Below are 15,761 nucleotides of genomic sequence, written 5' to 3'. Positions count from 1 at the left end.
GAAGACACTCTGTCCCTGCCCGGCAGCTGCGTGGGCTCAGGGGTGAGCCACCCGGGCAGGCCCAGGCCCGGGGGGAGGAAGGGCCCCTCAGACAATAGCTCCTGGGGCCCCGGAACCCGGGCAGGCCTGCGGGTGCCCTGGATTGGGAGGAAAAGCGGCAACACGGGCAGCCCCTGCGTGAGTGGGCAGACGAGGGTGCGGGGAACCCCACACCCATGCGGCGGGACTGCCCTCCCACGGCCCTGCCTTCCGCTGCTACAAACACCTGCTGCTCCGAATGGCGGGCAGCTGTGTTTCGAGCATTTTGCTTTTCAGAAAGACCTGGAGAACCTTCCAGAACAAAGACACACACAGCTCCCGGGGAGGCTGTTCCACTGGCTCCAGGTTCTGCAAACAACCTCCCAGGGCCTGCCCCCCAGCAGCCTGACACCTGGCCGCAGAGGCGGGCCCTGCAGGGAGGGCCGGTGGGAGGGCTGGGCTCCGGGGAGGGGAGTGCAGCCCAGGTGACAGGTGCTGAGCTGGGGGGAAGGAGGGGGGGGCTGCCGGACACAGGACGGGCACCGCCGGCCAGAGAGGACTTCTCAGAGGAGGCTCTGCAGCGGTCAGGTGACGGTCTGCGGGGAGCAGGGTGCCTGCGGCCTGGGCTGCAGGCTGCTGGGAGCCGTGATGGCTTCGGAGCAGGGCAGTGACGGGACCGAACGACGGCCCCTGGGCAGCGGACGCACATCGGCAGGGGCCTGGGGATCCCTGGGAAACAGGCGTGGGGGGGCGGCGAGGGGGAACGTGGGTGTTGCGTAAGGCAGTGGCCCCCCGCCAGCCCTTTACAAACAAATGCTTAGGTCATCCCTGGAGGGGCCACATGGGAGCGGGCTCCTGTGTGCCCAGAAAGCCGGCTGGCTGCGCTGGAAGGAGCACCTGCAGGAAAAACCCAGAGCATTTCCGATGGCCCGGCTCCCACGGCCGGTGGGGGAGGGCTGACCCGCGTCTCCCCTAAAGCACAGAGTCGGCCACGCCCTCCCCATGGAAGGAGAGGGCAGCCTCGGGCCCGGGTGGAGCTGCTGGCCCAGGAGGAAATGCTCAAGGAGGCGAGGGTCCCTGGGCCGGCGTCAGGGTGGAGAGCAGGTGTTGGAGGGAGGAGAAAGCAGCGGGGAGATCAAGGCCCGCTGGCAGCTCCCTCCTGGCTGGGAACATTCCCTTTTCAGCCCCATCTTCTCGGAGTCCTTCCCAAGGGACTCCTGGGACCCTGAGATGCCGAAGCAAGCCGCCGCTGGTCTGTGCCTTCAGCAGCGGGTCCACGGTGTGTCCATCGCCGGTCACTGGAGACCTCAGGGCCAGCTTCATCCGGGAGATTATTCCCCAGGTGGGCGATGAAGGGCAGACGGGGAAGCGAGGTCTGCCCAGGACAGGTGGGACCAGCCCATGGCTGAGGGCTGTCCCCGTCAGAGTCTGCGGGTCCCTGAACAAGCTTAAACCCCGGGGGTCTAGGTTCCGAGAACCCTAGGCCTCCAGGCAGGTGTGAGATGGGGCATGCAAGCCACACCCCCTTCTCTGTCGTCTTCCTATGATGGGCCTAAGCGTGGCCATGTGACCCACCCCTGACCAATGAGTCAGAAGCGGAAGTTACTGGGTGGGGCTTCCAGGAAAACTCTGTTGGCAGGGCAATCTCAGCTGGCATAACCCCCTTGACCCATCTTTCCTCCTGCCTGGAACAGAGATGGGACCCACACCAGCAAACATACCAACACACTACAGAGGACCAAGTTGGGAGTCAAAGGCGCCTGGGCCCCGGATGGCCCTGGACGTGGCACCCCAAGACCAGTTCCAGCGCTCCCTGCACATCACCTGGGGAACTCCCCGTCCGCCACACTCAGGTGGGCCCCACCCACGCTCCTGACACCACACGGTACTCGGCGAATCCTCGAGGAAGGCATGAATGAGCTCCCATCCGTGCACATTTCATCACCCAACACTCCCGGTAGCAGCAGCGAGAGCATCTGACGTGCTCGCTTTTCGTCCTTCCTCCTAGAAAGATCCCAGCAAAGACGCACTCCGCCACAGCCACCCTGCAGGCGAACCCACGTGACTCACACGCACGGACACGCACGGACACGCACGGACAGCCCTGACCTGGGGCCGGGGCTTTCTACCTTATTTTCATGACTTTTGTTACACGCTGTCTCAACATCTTCCTAGAAGAGGAAGGGTAGAACTGAGCTAAAGCCATGAACATCTCTATGACAAATGCTGGTGACAGAAGGAGGCACAGAAATAACCCAGGGGAAAGAACTTAGGGCAACAAGTAGCTAACACGACCGAGAAGCGTGTTCTGTACGGGCAAGCTTGTCTCCACCGAGAAGAAGTAACACGCGTGGACCTGTGTGCCTCTAGCCCAGCCGTGGGCAAACTACGGCCCGCGGGCCGGATCCGGCTGTTCTATCCGGTTCTCTTGCTCTCCCCTCCGCTCCTTTACTTTGAATTTATATTAGTTCCCACAAACACTCCATCCATGCTTTTGTTCCGGCCCTCCGGTCCAGTTTAAGAACCCATTGTGGCCCTCGAGTCAAAACGTTTGCCACACAGCATCACGTTCCCGAGACCGAAACGGTCAGCCACACAAGGAGACATGGCAAGCCAACGCCACAAAGCACAGGAAGACACGAACGGGCCTCCCTCCGAGGCCAGGTAGGAAGGGTGATGCTCATCAGATCGTAATACAGCAAGGGCCGAGGTGAGGGGCACACAGAGCCGCCGAGGTGAGGGGCACACAGAGCCGCCGAGGTGAGGGGCACACAGAGCCGCCGAGGTGAGGGGCACACAGAGCCGCCGAGGTGAGGGGCACACAGAGCCGCCGAGGTGAGGGGCACACAGAGCCGGCGGCCACGCAGAGCGAGTGAGGCGGCCTGAGGTAATGACGACGGGGACGGCAGCGAACTGAACGGAGAACGGGCCCCATTCCAGGCACAGACGTTTACCACATGGTGATCCTTTACACCCTCGGTGTGCACTTGCTTCGCCCAGCCCGCGTGCAGGGTGACGTAGCCCGTAGTCACCTGTGTTCCACCCTTGAAAGGGATTCACGGAGCACCGTGAACGAGTCTGATGTCGGAGATTTACGTAGAACTTTATGCGCGTTTATGTAAACGCTCTCACTCGGCAGCACCGCCTGCTCCCGGTGGAAAAGCCCAATTAGGAAAGAAGTTTAAAAGAAGCACGGCCGAAACCGGTGTGGCTCAGTGGATAGAGCGTCGGCCTGCGGACTCAAGGGTCCCGGGTTCGATGCCGGTCAAGGGCATGTACCTTGGTGGCGGGCACATCCCCAGTGGGGGGTGTGCAGGAGGCAGCTGATCGATGTTTCTCTCTCATCGATGTTTCTAGCTCTCTATTCCTCTCTCTTCCTCTCTGTAAAATATCAATAAAATATATTTTTAAAAAAATAAATAAAAGAAGCACAGTAACTTCATACACCCCCAAACGTGCTGAAGGAGGCGGGGAGGCGGGTCACCCACAGTCTACACAGGGGGACACCAAGGTAGACGGGAACCTGCCTTGGAAAAGACAGTGAACGGGCAACAGCCACCGTTTCCAAAGTGGGAGCGTTCCCGCACAGAAAAGCCCTCCGTCTCAGAAGTCCTCTCTTTCACGAGCCCGGGGAGAGGGGGGAGAGGGGGCGATGGCGAGCGTGCCACCACTGTCCTTTCTGCACCCATGGCAGACATGACCCATCAACCACACACAGCACTCTTCTGCATAACCATGGCAGACATGACCAATCAACCCCCGTTCTGCATTTCAGTGACCGCAGCCAATTGGCTGGACCAGACTGACCCGGTGAAACCTCTCCATCCCTGGAGCGAGACCAGGACCCACGGGCTCCCACCCCTCCTGGTTCTGCGTGTCTGTAACTGTACCCACAAACCCCATGGATGAGCCATGTCTGAGATTAGGCACCAGCCTTCCAACCCCGATCGCTAAGAAAACGTGCTGAAAAGGTAAGAACATCAGACACATTCCCAGCATGCTGAGAGTTGCTCAAATAAAAAAATAAAAAATAAAAAATAAACAAAAAAACAGCCCAGCCAGTGTGGCTCAGTGGTTGAGCATTGAACTATGAACCAGGAGGTTACAGTTCGATTCCTGGTCAGGGCGCACGCCCAGGTTGCAGGCTCCATCCCGTGTGGAGCGTGCAGGAGGCAGCCAATCAATGATTCCCTCTCATCATTGATGTTTCTATCTCTCTCGCCCCCTCCCTTCCTCTCTGAAATCAATAAAAACATATTTAAAAAAAAACAGCAACATCTATACACACAGACGTTCAATAAAGAAGTTCGATGATCTGTTCTTGGCAAGAGTGGGGAGGGATTCTTTAAAATCACTATAAATAACGGAATTGTTAAGTAGACAGCAGTATGTTCATTCGGTGGATGTACAGCTGTTAAAGTACATTTCCCCGCGGCCTGCAGACACACTAGGTCAGTGGTCGGCAAACTCATTTGTCCACAGAGCCAAATATCAACCGTACGACGACTGAAATTTCTTTGGAGAGCCACATTTTTTAAACTTAAACTTCTTCTAACGCCACTTCTTCAACATAGACTCGCCCAGGCCGTGGTCTTTTGTGGAAGAGCCACACGCCAGGGGCCCAAGAGCCGCCTGTGGCTCGCGAGCCGCAGTTTGCCGACCACTGAGCTAGGTGATGTTTGCTATCCACGTAAAGAGAAAAGGGGTTCCGTGATGGTGGGAATAGCACCACAGACACCGTGGTGCCCTACACTACCTGTGTCCACGCCCTCCTCCCCGTAGAACCACCTGCCCCACGTGCCAGACTCCCTTGCCGCTAGGGTTGGTCATGTGACACAGTCCCGACCAATGAGATGTGAGCAGGAGTCGTTGAAGGGGCTGCCAGGTACGTCTTAGAAGGAGCAGGCTCAGCGGGCACGGGCCTCTGTCTGTTGTTCTTCTCCTCCTCCTTGTCGGGAAGGGTGCGGGAGGCAATGCCGGAGGCACGGCAGCCCCCTTGGCACCGTGAGGCACCGGCCTGAGGACGAAAGCCCAGCTAACACGGCTGAGCAGAAAGAGGGGAGCCGGAGTCTCCGAAGGGATTGGGGCGCCGCCTGTCAGCCCAGCTGCTGCCCCCGAATTCTAAACGAGGAAGAGCAAACGGCTGTGGGGCCGAGTCACGGTTAACCGGTTCTCTGCCGCAGGCAGCCGAGCACAGTCCCGAACGGATTGGCTCTGAGGAGCCGAGGAACACGGGGCACACGTGGGCACGAGCGTGTGAGCGTGAATCCGCAGCCGCTGCTGCTGTGCCTGTGGGCACGCCGGAGCGTGTGGGCTTCTGTCCCCGCTTCTCCCGACGTTCCCGCCACAGCGATGGGGGCCACCCTGTGCATCAACACACACTGGCCTCTGCGCCGCCGGGTTCCCCGCGCCCGAACGCGGTCCCGAGTGGGTGTTGGACCTATTTGCCAGCTGCCGGGTTCCCCGCGCCCGAACGCGGTCCCGAGTGGGTGTTGGACCTATTTGCCAGCCGCCGGGTCCCCCGCGCCCGAACGCGGTCCCGAGTGGGTGTTGGACCTATTTGCCAGCCGCCGGGTTCCCCGCGCCCGAACGCGGTCCCGAGTGGGTATTGGACCTGTTTGCCAGCCGCCGGGGTCCTCACACTCGGGTGCCGTTGCCCCAGAAACAGCCTCCACGCCCGTGGGCTCTGCATCAGCACCGACTCGGCCAACACTCCCCGCCCGCAGCACCCTGGGCCGGGCCCTGTCCCGGGGCCCAGACGAGACTGGAGGTGGGAAGCCGGCAGCCCAGCAGTCACCCCCCGGAGTCCAAGACACGCAGACCTCGGCGGGCACAGCTGCGGGCAGGGTGCTTCCTGCGGAGGCCGGGAGTCCCTCAGCCGGGCCGAGTGGGCACCACGCGCCCCAGGCTCTGTGCCCCCAGCACCATCTCCCAGAGCCTCTGCTTCGGGGGGAGCCAAGTGTCACCCACAGTTCTCCCCACACTCACTGGGCTTGTCCCACCCACCTGAGCAAGCTTAACCGGCCCCACCTGAGCCGCTCCCCCCAATCCACCTGACCCGCTCCCCCCAATCCACCTGACCCGCTCCCCCCAATCCACCTGACACGCTCCCCCCAATCCACCTGAGCGAACTCCCCCCAATCCACCTGACCCGCTCCCCCCAATCCACCTGACACGCTCCCCCTAAGAGCGAACTCCCCTCAATCCACCTGAGCGAACTCCCCCCAATCCACCTGAGCCGCTCCCCCCAATCCACCTGAGCGAACTCCCCCCAATCCACCTGAGCGAACTCCCCCCAATCCACCTGAGCGAACTCCCCCCAATCCACCTGAGCCGCTCCCCCCAATCCACCTGAGCGAACTCCCCCCAATCCACCTGAGCGAACTCCCCCCAATCCACCTGAGCGAACTCCCCCCAATCCACCTGACCGCTCCCCCAATCCACCTGAGCGAACTCCCCCCAATCCACCTGAGCGAACTCCCCCCAATCCACCTGAGCGAACTCCCCCCAATCCACCTGAGTGAACTCCCCCCAATCCACCTGACCGCTCCCCCAATCCACCTGAGCGAACTCCCCCCAATCCACCTGAGCGAACTCCCCCCAATCCACCTGAGCGAACTCCCCCCAATCCACCTGAGCGAACTCCCCCCAATCCACCTGAGCGAACTCCCCCCAATCCACCTGAGCGAACTCCCCCAGGTCTGCTCACCAAGTCCCCAACCGGCCACGTGCTCACAGCGCTCCTGCCTTTCTCCTCGTCCGGCTGCAGACTTTCCCATCAGCCACCAGCCCTCTCCCTGCGCCCCCCACACCTGGTTCTGTTCTGTGCCCCAGACCAACTCCAGGCCTGCACCCGGCCCCCACCATCTGAGGCCCAGGCCCCTGCCCGGGAGCCCGAGAACTGAGCACTCGGGACGGTGATGCAGCGAGGGGGCCGCCCGGAGAGGCGGGGCCCCACCAGCACCCACAGGGGGACCGACGGGAGCGGGAGCCGAGGTGGCCTCCTCCTGCAGGGCCAGGCCGAGTGGGGGGCACACCCACAGACCAGAACCCCCAGGGGGAGGCACGCGGCTTACGGAGCAGAGGATGATGGGAAGGAACTCGGGGCCTGGGCCGTCTCCAACCTCCAAAACATGTTCCCGAGAGGAGGTGCGCCCCTCCACGCCGCCCATAGTCCGAGGACCCTCAAGTACCGGATGGGCGCCAGCCCCAACGGGGAACTTCTCACACAGACGTCCCGCGGTGGGAGGGGCAGACAGCGGGCCCTCACACACACACCCTGAAGGACTGACAGCAGGCCCCGCCCCAGGCAGGCCCGGAGGGGGCCACTGTGCAGGGGGAGACCCCACCGTATTCTCATCCCAGAATTCCTCTGCCCAGGGGCCCTCCTTTCTCAGGCCACCCGCCGGGGTCCCTGCCGCCTGTGCCCCTGGCCAGGCGAGGCCTCAGAGGACAGGTCCCAGGGTGTCGCCTGTCGGTCTTGATGCCCATACCTGTCACCCCCGGGGCCACCTCAACACCCCTCCCCACCGCAGGCTCACCCACATCCGCGTGCTGAGCGCCCCCGCTCCCAGGCCCGGCCCCTCACTTCCAGCTTCTAAATGGAGACCCTCTGCCTCCTTGTCAGGTGACCACCACAGAGCCCAGCCGCCCTTTAAGAGAAGACCCCCCCACACACACATTCCCACACGGCAGCCCCCCCAGATCAGAGCCTCACGCCACACCCTCATCGTCCATCCGCACCCACCCCCATCCGTGTGGGGAATGAGTCCCTGCCTCTAGGGACATGCAAGAGGCTGGCTGGTGGGGGGTCCGGGGCTGCTGCTTGGTCTGCATGCTGGTTACAGGGTTTGTGCTCAAGGCCCCCAATGCCCCGGCGAGATGGGACCGTTCCAGTTCCTGAGACTGTTTCAGAGGACACGTGGTTGGGATCTGCTGACCACAGGCAGGGAGGAGGCGAGGCCAGAGCGCGTGGAGACGCCCATCAAGGCCCGGGGGCTGAGGTGGTCCTGGAGCTCTGCACCCGTCCCGGCACCTGCGCCCCTCCCGGCACGGGCGTGGGAAGGAGCTAAAACCGCTGAATGAGGGGAGGAATGAGCCTGGGAACGCAGGGCCCAGGGGTGCTCGGCGGAGGCAGGGGTGAGCGCGTAAGTGGGTGCCTGCGCTGACGAAGGGTGCGTGTGAGCTGTGAGGAGACTGGAAGTGGCGTTCAAGGCCCGCTGCCTCTTCTGCACCTCGGTCTCCCCGGCTGTGAAGTGGGGCAGCACCCCTCCAGCCTCGGGGCAGAGTGAGTGCCAGGGTGTGGAATGTGCCCGTGAGAAGGGACCCGGTCTGGTACCAACAACGCTGGGCCTGAGGGAGGCGGGGGAGAGGGGGGTTGGCGGTGAGCTGCCCAGGGCCCAGGAGAAAGCCAGGAAGATTCTGGAGGGCAAGGCCCACTCTGCAGGCAGCAGGGGAGGGGTTAACGGCTCAGCTGTTCCTGCTCCTCATGCCGGACAGCACCGAGCACCAAGCACCGAGCACCGATTGGGTTTCCAGCTTCCCTCCCGCGAAGGCCGGGCCTTATCTTGTCATCTAGACGGTCCCCAGAGCAAAGCACAGACCAGGCCGCGGCCCGTGAGGCGCAAACACGCTGGGAAAGCTGCACCGAGGGCCCGGGACGCGGGGCGAGCCCTCACCCCAACGCTCTGCTCAGGGCTCTCCGTGCGAGCGAGATAAGGGAGGCGTCTGGGGAGCCTGGGTTCGAGCAGGTGCAGCACTGCATCCGCAGACAACGGGGCCCACCCCGGCCAGCAGGCCTGCTCCCAGGCGGTCCCCTCGGCTCCTGCAGCAGCGCCCCACCCCCACCCCGCGTCCAGATGGGCCCAAAGGACCTGAGACTCACACCCCAGATGTAAGTCTCCTGCTCCCCCACCTCCCCTTCCTCCCCCTCACACAGGGCAGGTTGTAACTCGCCCTCCTGGCCCCTCCAGGCGAGACCTGAATTCTAAGCGGGTTTCTTCTCCGGTGACCCTGAAGGGGTAACCACTTCGGTCCCGTGCTAGATTGGAAAAGGGTGTCTGTCGTGGAGCCCCCGGCCCTGCTGTCGGGAGTGGCCGCTGGTGGTGGAACCCCATTTTGGCCTCAAGCGCCTCCTGCAGGGAAGTTACAAGTTTGCCAGGGTCCCTAGTGCACCCAGGCCGCAGCCCCAGACAGAGGGACTCAAGTCAAGCTCTTGGCAGCCCGGCAGCCAGCACTCCGCGTCACCAGTCACCACCTCCATCACCTCTGCCTCCATCACCATCACCTCTGCCTCCATCACCACCTCCATCACCTCTGCCTCCATCACCTCTACCTCCATCATCACCATCACCATCTGTGCCTCCATCACCTCTGCCTCCATCATCACCATCACCACCACCTCCATCACCACCATCACCTCTGCCTCCATCACCATCACCACCTCCATCACCTCTACCTCCATCATCACCATCACCACCACCTCCATCACCACCATCACCTCTGCCTCCATCACCACCTCCATCACCTCTGTCTCCATCATCACCATCACCACCTCCATCACCTCTGCCTCCATCATCACCATCACCACCTCTGCCTCCATCCTCACCATCACCACCTCTGCCTCCATCACCATCACCACCTCCATCACCTCTGCCTCCATCACCTCTACCTCCATCATCACCATCACCATCTGTGCCTCCATCACCTCTACCTCCATCATCACCATCACCACCTCTGCCTCCATCACCTCTACCTCCATCATCACCATCACCACCTCTGCCTCCATCACCTCTACCTCCATCATCACCATCACCACCTCTGCCTCCATCACCACCACCACCACCACCATCACCTCTGCCTCCATCACCACCACCACCATCACCATCACCACCACCTCCATCACCACCATCACCTCTGCCTCTATCACCACCACCACCACCACCTCCGCCTCCACCAACAGCCTGGGGGTTGGGGAGAGCTTCCCAACCGTCCTGCCGATCAGACAAGCACCACAGGCTTTCCATCTGGAACTCGGTGCCGAGTCCCACAGGCCTAGGCTCCCCACGAGCAGAATCAACAGCATGATCTCGGGGACGTGGCTACAAGCAGCATCGACATCAAAGCAGCCGCGGGAGGAGGCGGCGGGGCTGGGCTTACGGCAGAGCGGAAGCCGCCCTCGGGCCCTGGACCTCTGAGTGTCCTCCTTACGCTGTGCCCAGGGCTCCCGCGAGACTCAGCACATGTCCCTCCAAAGCCTTTCTCGAAGGCGCGGCCGCAGATCCGACGCGAAGTGGTCATTATAAACGTGTTTAAGATCCATTTCCCAGAGCAAGCCATTAGCTGCCTCCGAGAAGCGGGTCCCTTAGTGGAGCGAGTGCCCGGGTCCTGCCCCACCTCAAGTGAGAGCCGCGAGCGGAAGCCCACGCCCCACGCCCAGGGCTGCAGGAGCGAGCCAACGTGAGGAACCTGATCACTAAGGCCCCTGCTGGACAGGAGACGACGCCTGGGAGGCCGGCTTGGGGCTGGGTTTTGTTCTAGGCCTGGAGCACCTTCATTTGCATTTATATTAAAAAAAGAAGAAAACAAACAGAATTAACTAGAAAGGTGCTTTGTTTCCTGTAAATTCGAGGGCTCCACTAACCAGCTTCCTGGGGCAGAGCGCAGGACAGGCAGGCTTGGGCAGGGAGCCGGTGCGCACCTACTAAGCGTTCCCGCCGCTGGTGTCTGCAGGTACCAGGGCTCCCCCAGCCCTTCAGAGTCCACCTGGCAGGTGGCCACTGTGCAATGCCTCTCTCTCCTACGGGTGGGGAAACTGAGGCTGGGAGCTGGGAAACGCCCAGTGTGGCCGGACTCAGGCTCCAAGCTCAGTGTCTTCCCGCCCCCAGGGCAGCTGAGCGAGGACCATCTTTTCTTCCTGACCTTACGGATTATTCCAGCTTTTCTCTCCGGTAAAGCAGCTGACGGCTCAGTAGAGGCAGAGAGAAGGATCCACGCTGTCGCCAGGCGCCCTGGGGCACACCAGCAGCCTCGCTATGATAACACCTCGGCTGGGCCACCCTCTCCCGATGGTTTCTCTTTGGAATCGTCACCGTGAGAAGCGCAGGCCCAGAACTACCCATCAGAATCAATAAACACACCCCGCGCAAATTTTATCTAACAGTTTCTTTTCTCAGGCAAACCAACATCTCTAGGTTCGATTTCAACTCCCACCCTCTCCTAGTGGAGTCAGCTCCTGGGATCGGCCCAGCGTGGCGTGTCCCCGAGAGCGGCCAGACGTCCCTGTCCTGGGTGAGGATCACTGAAGACCAGGGGAGGGGGGCCTCCCCGCCCCGGGGCTCAGTTTAGGGGTATCTGTCTTGCTCTCTGGCCTCCAGCTCACAGGCTCTGACCCCCAGGGCCTTGCCTGCGCGTGTGTGTTCCGGCCACAACTCACAGTGGGAGTTCACAGACAGAAAGGACCGTCATGACCACGACCGGCTGGCCCGTCCGGCACCGGGTGCACACGCGGGCAAGGAAGGCTCTCCTGGGTTCTGGCCTCGGCCAGAGGTGTGGCGGACGCAGAGCAAAGCTGGTTATGGAGACGACAGAAGGACAACTTCCTTCCAAAACCATGAGACGCTGCAGCAATGAATTAAACATTTCTGACAAGATGACTCTGAAAAGTGTTTGCAGCGAGAAGGGAAGACAGGCCGAGCCGGGACTTCCTGTTGCATATGGCACAGCGAGCCGCTCCGCCAGCACGCAGAGCTCCCCAGACGGCAAATGCCGAGGGGACAGCAGAGGGGGGGGGCCTCTTCCCTGGTGCGGGACGGACAGGACTGGAGGGGGGCGGGAAAGAGACCCCCAGGCCAGCACGGTGGCCCTAACAGGGCGAGGAGAGGGTGTGGAGGGCAGGGTGCAGGCTGGGACAAGCTGCGGGTCAGACACCACCTCCTCCTGCCGGGCGGGCACCCACAAACCTGGGAGGAAGGGACCTGCTTGAGCTCCCAAAGGTCCCTCTCAAAGTGTAATGCCTGCAAGTTCACAAAGCCCGGGCCTCAGCGTCTGCCTGGCACCCACCAGAGAACGCTGGGTGCACAGCACCTCATGGGGGCCAGGGGAGCCCCCAGGGCCTACCAAAGGGCTCCCCCCAGCCGGGGGCCAACTTCTCTGGTTTGCAGGCAATACGCAGACTGGTTTTGCCCGCAGCCCTGGGGTGGGCAGGCCGGGACGGTCCCCTGGCCCTCCTCCTTGGTCCCAGCACAGTTCACCAGCTGCCAATCCCTCACCAGTCACCAGACACAAACTCTCTCCCCCCAGGCCTGGCACGACACGCTGCAGAATTCGAAGAAGAGGCGCCGGCAGGGAGGAGGCTGAAATCTGGGCTCCTCCGACGCTGGCTAGCGAGGGTCAGCGCCTCCCACGCCCCAGGAGCCGTCCCTGGCCACCTGAGTCTCTCCACGCGCGCCGATGGCAGGCAGGCCACCCTCCCCAACTCGGGAGAGGTAGTAAGTGTAAGGCTTGGAGCCGCGCAGCCCAGCCCCGCAGGGCGGTGGGAGGGTGTCTGCCGGGGATTATTCTTAGCCTCCACTCGCTTCGCAGAGTGGCGCCTCCGCCCTCCCGGATCCCGCACGCTCGAGGCTCACACGCCGGGTCCAGGCACCTGCGCCGGGGAGAGCCCGGCTGGGGTCCTCCAGGCACCAGGCGCCCGAGAGGAGGGGGCTCGCGAGGGAGGCGGGAGGGGCGCTGCGGGAGGAGCCCCAGCGACAGGCTCCCCACACCCAGCCCCGCGCCGCGCGCTCGGCCGCCTCCCCGGCTCCTCCGGGCGGCGCAGGGAGCCGGCGGCGCCCAGCCCTTACCTATGGTGGTGATGACCGTGATGGCAAAGTAGAAGGAGCCGGCGAATTTCCACTGGACGCCGGCGCGGTGCGGCTCCGACTGCAGGATGACCTGCTCCAGCTGCCGGTAGTCCTCGCCGCTGATGTTGTACTTCCCCTTGATGCGCGTCTCCTCCGCTTTGAGTTTCTCCTCCTCGCGCATCTCGTGGTCCGACTCCAGGGCGTCGAAGACGGCGGCGCCCACCAGCAGGTAGGTGAAGGTGCAGACGATGAGGGACAGAGTCCGCACGTTCTGCCTCTTCATGGCCGCCAGCAGGGAGCCGGCGCGGGGGGCATGTCCCGCAGGCTCGCAGCCGCGCGCGTCCCACTGCAGCGCCCGGCGGCCGCCGCCGCCTCCGCCGCCGCCGCCGCCTCCAAGTTGTAAGCGGCGGCGGCAGCAGCAGCAGCAGCAGCAGCAGCAGCGGGGAGGCGGGGGGCGGGGAGGCTGGGGGTGCCCCCCTCCGCCGGGGACGCCACAGCCGCCGCCACCGCGAGGCGGCCGGCGGGGCAGGGGTGGCGCGGGCCCGGGCTCGGGCGAGAAGGCGGACAGGCACAGGAGGCTACTGGAGCGCCGCGGCCAGGCGTCCGGGAGCCCCGACACCCTGCGCCAGACCCGGCCGAAGCAGCCCGCCCCACTGCGCAGGGCCATGCACGGCGGCGCCTCCGGGCACCGCGCGGCCCTCCGCTCCCCGCCCCCTGCTCCCGCCGGAAAAGCAGGGGCAGGAGCGGGAGCGCGGCCCGAAGGCGGCCTCCGGGGCCTGCGCCCCTCGGGGTCCGGCTCCCGGGCGGCGGCGCCCCGCTAGGAGCCCACAGGTTTGCGCGCGCCCGGCGGGACCTCCTTCTCCGTTTACCTCTCCTCGGCCCCCCTCGAGGGGGGTGTGGAAAAGTTTGCGAAGTGCCGGCGTCTCCGGAGTCCCCAGCCGGCGGGGAAGGGGCCGGGCAGGTGCAGCGGGCGGGGCAGCCCGAGGCCCAAAGGTCCGAGGGCTCAGGGCCCACCCGAGCGCGCAGGGGCTGGGAGGGGTCCCTGCCGGGCGTTGGCCGGTCCACCAAGTTTGCTCCGATCAGCCCCCGAGGCGCGGGATAGGGGCGCGGCCTCCGGGCGGCAAAGCCCGCGGCGGAGCGGCCTCGGGGGCGGCCGGGAGGCGGCGCGGTGGCGGTCGTCCAGCCCGCTTCTCCGAGGGCGGCGGGCGCGGCGGCGGCGGCGGCGGGAGGGGTCCCGCGGGCCTCGCGGAGCTGCAGGGCGGGCGCGGGCGCATCAGCCGCGCCGGGGTCGGGGCCCTCCGGCGTCCAGGCGTCTGGGGAGGCGGCTGCGGCGCTGATCTGCCCGGGGCGCTGCGTGCGTGAGCGCCGGAGGGAGCCCGAGTGTGTGTGTGTGTGTGTGTGTGTGTGTGTGTGTGTGTGTGCGCGCGCGCGCGCGCGTGCAGCCCCGCTCCGGCGGGAGGGCCGCGGGGGGCGGGGGCCGGGCTACGCGGAGGCCCGGCCTTCCTCCTCTCTTCCTCCCTCCCCCGCCCCCCGCAGCCTCCGGGGCGCGCCACCTCCCGCCTGGTCCCCGGCCAGCTGGCGAGGTGGCCGCGGCAGCTCCCGCTGCAGACCGAGCGCGGCGCAGGGTGCGCACGGAGGGAGCGGGAGGGGCGGCCGGTGCCGGGAGGGGCGGGGGCGGGCGGAGGACTAGGTGTCTGGGGAGTGAGGGTGGAGGCGGAGCCAGCAGCAGGTTTCAGCGCGGAGGCTGGGAAGACAAGGCGGCTGCTGAGTCCTAGGCTCCCTGCGAGCGCGCGCCGCCGAGCGGGGCGGAGAGTTTGCGGGACCCGGGGCTGGGAGAGGAGAGGGGCTTCAGCCCAAGAAGACCGACAGGCGGCTGAAGGGAGAGGAGACACCCGGCCGAGGGCGGGGCACCAGCAGAGGGGGCCGTGTGCATCCGGGAGCGGGGAGCGCGCGCGGTTCCCCAGGGCCAGCTACCTGGCGCCGGCGCCTGTGCCACTGGCTGGGGGCACCGCCTCATCGCGTGGTGGGGTACCCAGGGTCGCCTCAGCTCCCTCCAGCGTCCTGCCAGAACCTACCGACCTGAACCGTTACCCCGGAGAGTGCCGAGGATGGCAGGGGTTGCCATTCTTGGGGTCCGGGCCGCACCCCTCTTTTCTCTCTGTGGCTTTTCCCAGAAACACTCCTAGGTTCCCCGAGGCTGGGCGCGGGTGCATCCGAACGCCACCGGCCTCTCCCCCTGTTCTCCGAGCAGCGCAAGGCCCCTCTCCCAACCAGCCAGGGACTGAACGCGCGGCCCCCCTCCTGCTGGGGCGCACTGACTCCGTGTGTCCGGAGCGGAAGCCTCGCCTGGCTCTATCCCCTTCCCTTGGCAGCCTCCGTTGCCCTCTTCCCTCATCTCCCTTCGGATCGTCGAGAGGAGTCCTTTCACCACGGGCCCCCTAATCTCTTGGAGCTCGAAATGGGCAGGTTGAAGCCGCGGAGACACCCCCCACCCCAGGCTCCCCTTCTCTGGGCCAGGCCTTGGACCCGGCCAAGGAAGAGATGGAGACTTGAGGAAAGGGGCGCCCCCCGGCGGCGGGCTAAGAGCTGGGGCAGAGGTGGACTTGGATGCTGGGAAGTCGGCCAGGGGATCAAATCCAACCCTCGCGCAACTCGCGGGCTCAGGCGCCCTGGCCCCTCTGAGTCGCCCCTCCCCTCGGGCCGTGCTTCGGCTCCCGGTCCGCAGGGACTCGGGGCCGAGCGAGGCTGGGGAACCTCAGCTTCACGGAGGCTCCCCGGCTTTCCACACATTTCAGGGGCTCGTGAGTGCGTACGCCCCCGCCGCTCCGGGAAAGGAGGCCCGCGCTCTGTTCCGGCCGCGGGGTCTCCGCGGGGTCCGCGGGCTTCCTGGAGCGCCAGGTGGGA

At 64.6% G+C, this 15,761-nt stretch overlaps 1 protein-coding gene across 1 annotated transcript in view; it reads right to left on the bottom strand.

Moving 5' to 3' along the window:
- KCNK9 (potassium two pore domain channel subfamily K member 9) overlaps window positions 1-14,314 on the bottom strand; it is a 39,100-nt gene extending 24,786 nt beyond the window's left edge. The window contains exon 1 of the mRNA XM_080646836.1: window positions 12,858-14,314. Within this exon, the coding sequence (XP_080502962.1) occupies window positions 12,858-13,524 (667 nt within the window). The 5' untranslated portion in view covers window positions 13,525-14,314. The remainder of the gene's footprint in view (window positions 1-12,857) is intronic.
- Between the last annotated feature and the right edge of the window lie 1,447 nt (window positions 14,315-15,761).

Source organism: Plecotus auritus (genome assembly GCF_963455305.1).
Source record: "Plecotus auritus genome assembly, chromosome: 11".
Taxonomy (NCBI): Eukaryota; Metazoa; Chordata; class Mammalia; order Chiroptera; family Vespertilionidae; genus Plecotus; species Plecotus auritus.
This window is presented reverse-complemented; position numbering and strand designations above follow the sequence as displayed.